General features: G+C 38.8%; 1 protein-coding gene across 3 annotated transcripts in view; it reads right to left on the bottom strand.

The window, feature by feature from the left end:
• Positions 1 to 2856, bottom strand: part of SCLT1 (sodium channel and clathrin linker 1) — a 122361-nt gene that overhangs the window by 24055 nt on the left and 95450 nt on the right. For all 3 annotated transcript variants that reach the window (XM_011362102.2, XM_023531770.1, XM_011362101.2), the window contains one exon: positions 2043 to 2239. In XM_011362102.2, coding sequence (XP_011360404.1) covers positions 2043 to 2239 — 197 coding nt within the window. The remainder of the gene's footprint in view (positions 1 to 2042; positions 2240 to 2856) is intronic.

Below are 2856 nucleotides of genomic sequence, written 5' to 3'. Positions count from 1 at the left end.
ATGCTAACGACCTCGCGGAATAATTAAAGGTGTATTAAAACCCTGATTCCAAGCAAATGTGGAGAGTTTCAGTTAAGTTTACAAATATAATGAAGCAAGTGTATAAAATATTAGTGAGCTTCTATTATTGCAGAATATATATAATTTTAAAAATCGATGTTATTTTTAATACAAAGATAATATAAAACAAAACACATTTATTCATTACTTTTTTTCCCTGGAGACTATGGAAAACTCCAATGTCATGGGACATACTGCCTTTCTATTAAACTCGATGCAAAATATCTGCCAAGTGAAATAGCTTTCTCTGAGTAGATTTGTAGTTTCTAGTTGTTGAAGCATACTGAATGACAGAATAGCTATGCTAGAAAATGGGGCATTAAATCTTTAAAGGACATCCTCAGCATGGGCAGACACCCCAAGCAGGAAGTACACTTATAAATTCTGCCACAATTTTCAAGATGTTTTTAACCGACACTTTTTTGTCTCCCATTTCAACACTGTGATACAAATAAATCAAAATTAGGCATTTCTGGTCCATTAGAATAACGTGCCCTCATATCCCAGGTCTAGGATGCTACACTATTAGTTGCATCAAGTTACAACGCAGTTGTTTTCAAATGTCGTCTTGACTCAGTTTTAAGGCCCTAGCTAGAGACTTGTCAGCTTCCCCTCTTGAGCAGCTGATTAAAAAGTTGCATAATACCAACCACTTCCCTTACTGGGCTCTCACCCTCTGGGCCACCATGCATCTGCCTTAACTGCCCCAAGGTCAGTTCTCAGACAACCAGGGACAGTCTGCAGGCTCCTAGCTCGTTATAATTATTCAAATGAGCCAATCCCAAACTATTTACTCTGCCTATTCCTTCCAGTGGAAACCACAATAAAGGTGCTTGTCTCCTGCTGCTCCCCCCATCTCCCCACTCCCTTACCCATCCCTCTGCCTGTGACTGACCCCAGGTGGTGTGCTGGGCTCATCCATGGGAACTCTAAGTATAGAAACTGTAAAACTCCAGTTTCTGTCTCGATCTGCAAATGGCTTCACTATACCTCACTCAAGGTGATATGGTTAAAACACAAGGGGATCAGCGTATTTCTTTTAGTCAAGAAATAATACTAAGACCAACTGCTAATGTTTCAAAATTGGGCGTAACATGTTCTATAATAAGTGCACCATTGATTCTCATGGCCCATGCGACTCCTGCAACAGTTCTAATTTATTTATTTAATAGCTGACAGTCCAACATCCAGGATGCTGTAATGACCACAGACACACGTAAACTCTGTATACCAAAGATACCCAAAACCTAGTGTTCACCAAAATATATTCTTATCAGTAGCTGTGATGAATGAGGTGAGATATTTTTAAAAAGTATGTTTGGACCCAGTAAAGGCATATTAGGTTTTTCAGATTAATCAATCCATTAAAAACCCCACAGTATTTTGAAAGCATTATAGAGATGAAAATAAAGGAAAAAGTGTCAAGGCAATTTTTGAGCAAAAGCTCATGATGAGAAAAATAAACAGAATACTGGAGCAGCAATGTTTCCTGTGCCCTGGAAAGAAGCTCCAGTGCCCCGCCTGTAGAACACGTGAGCTGCTCACAGCACTTTGCTCTAAGTCCTTGACAGCATCCCATGTCACCCAGCATAAAAACTCAGGGTCTGCTGAGCAAGGTCAGCAAACCCTTTCTTAAAGGGCCAGACAGCAAATATTTCCAGCTTTGCAGGCCAGACTCCTGTCACAGTTCTGCGACATTATGCTAGACCTATATGCGAACAGGGTTAAGATTCTAAACGGCTACGTCCAATGAAAATCATTATATTTTGTGGAATATGCATAAAATTGACAAAAATATATAATATTAGTTTGGGTTTATAATGCTTAATATTTTTCTTAGTCATTCAAGAAATATTTGCTGAATAAAAAACATATGTACAAGGTCTGGAATTACACATTTTTACAAAAAGATTATGGCACAGACAGCAACCCAAAGGTAAAATCATTTCTTTCGTAAAATGTCTCAGTAACAGCGGACTTACTTTAGATTGCTGATTCTGATTTCTGCACTTTCACTGAGTTTCTTCGTTTCTTCTTTCCACCTGTTGGCTGCCTTCTGCTGAGTCGCTAACAGATGCCTCAGTTCAACGGTGGTGTTTCGGTTACTGTCCTCCATCTCTCTCAGCTGAACCTCAAACCCATGCTCCTTTACTGAAAATGCGTGTTCCATTGTACTGATCTAGGGAATAAAATGAACACATACCTTCTTTTTCTTTTCTGCTATTCTAAGATCAATCAAAAAGGGATCATTCATTGTACTGTTTGCAGCACAAATGTTTAGATATCTATATAAAAATTAAGTTTACAATTTGTTTTCAACACAAATGAAGACATCCTGTCTCACAGTATAAATGTATAAATGAAACCCGAATTATGACGAACTACAATTTTTTGCAACACATTCCCCAATACCTTAAAATGCCATTAAAAAAAAAAAGTATACTATCTACTATAAAACTGCTCTCCTATTTACTTTTACTTTTGTGGCTATAATCCCTGGAAAACGTTTATGTTCTCAGTAACTGAGAGTTAGGTTTCTGCTCAAGTCATTTTGAAAAATGTTTACTGGTATATTATAAAGGATACAACCCAGGATCAGCCAAATGGAAGAGACGTAGGGCAGGGTGTGGGCTGTGGGCTGTGGGGAGTGCAGGGCGCCATGCCTGCTCCAAGTGCACCAGCCTACCAGCACCTTGGCCTGTGCACCCACTCAGGAACTCCTCAAGTCACTTGGTTAGTATACTGAACTTCAGACTGTCTTTCAAAGGGTTTTATAAAGAAAGTCAAAGAATATTA

Source organism: Pteropus vampyrus, unplaced genomic scaffold (assembly GCF_000151845.1).
Source record: "Pteropus vampyrus isolate Shadow unplaced genomic scaffold, Pvam_2.0 Scaffold73, whole genome shotgun sequence".
Lineage (NCBI taxonomy): Eukaryota > Metazoa > Chordata > Mammalia > Chiroptera > Pteropodidae > Pteropus > Pteropus vampyrus.
This window is presented reverse-complemented; position numbering and strand designations above follow the sequence as displayed.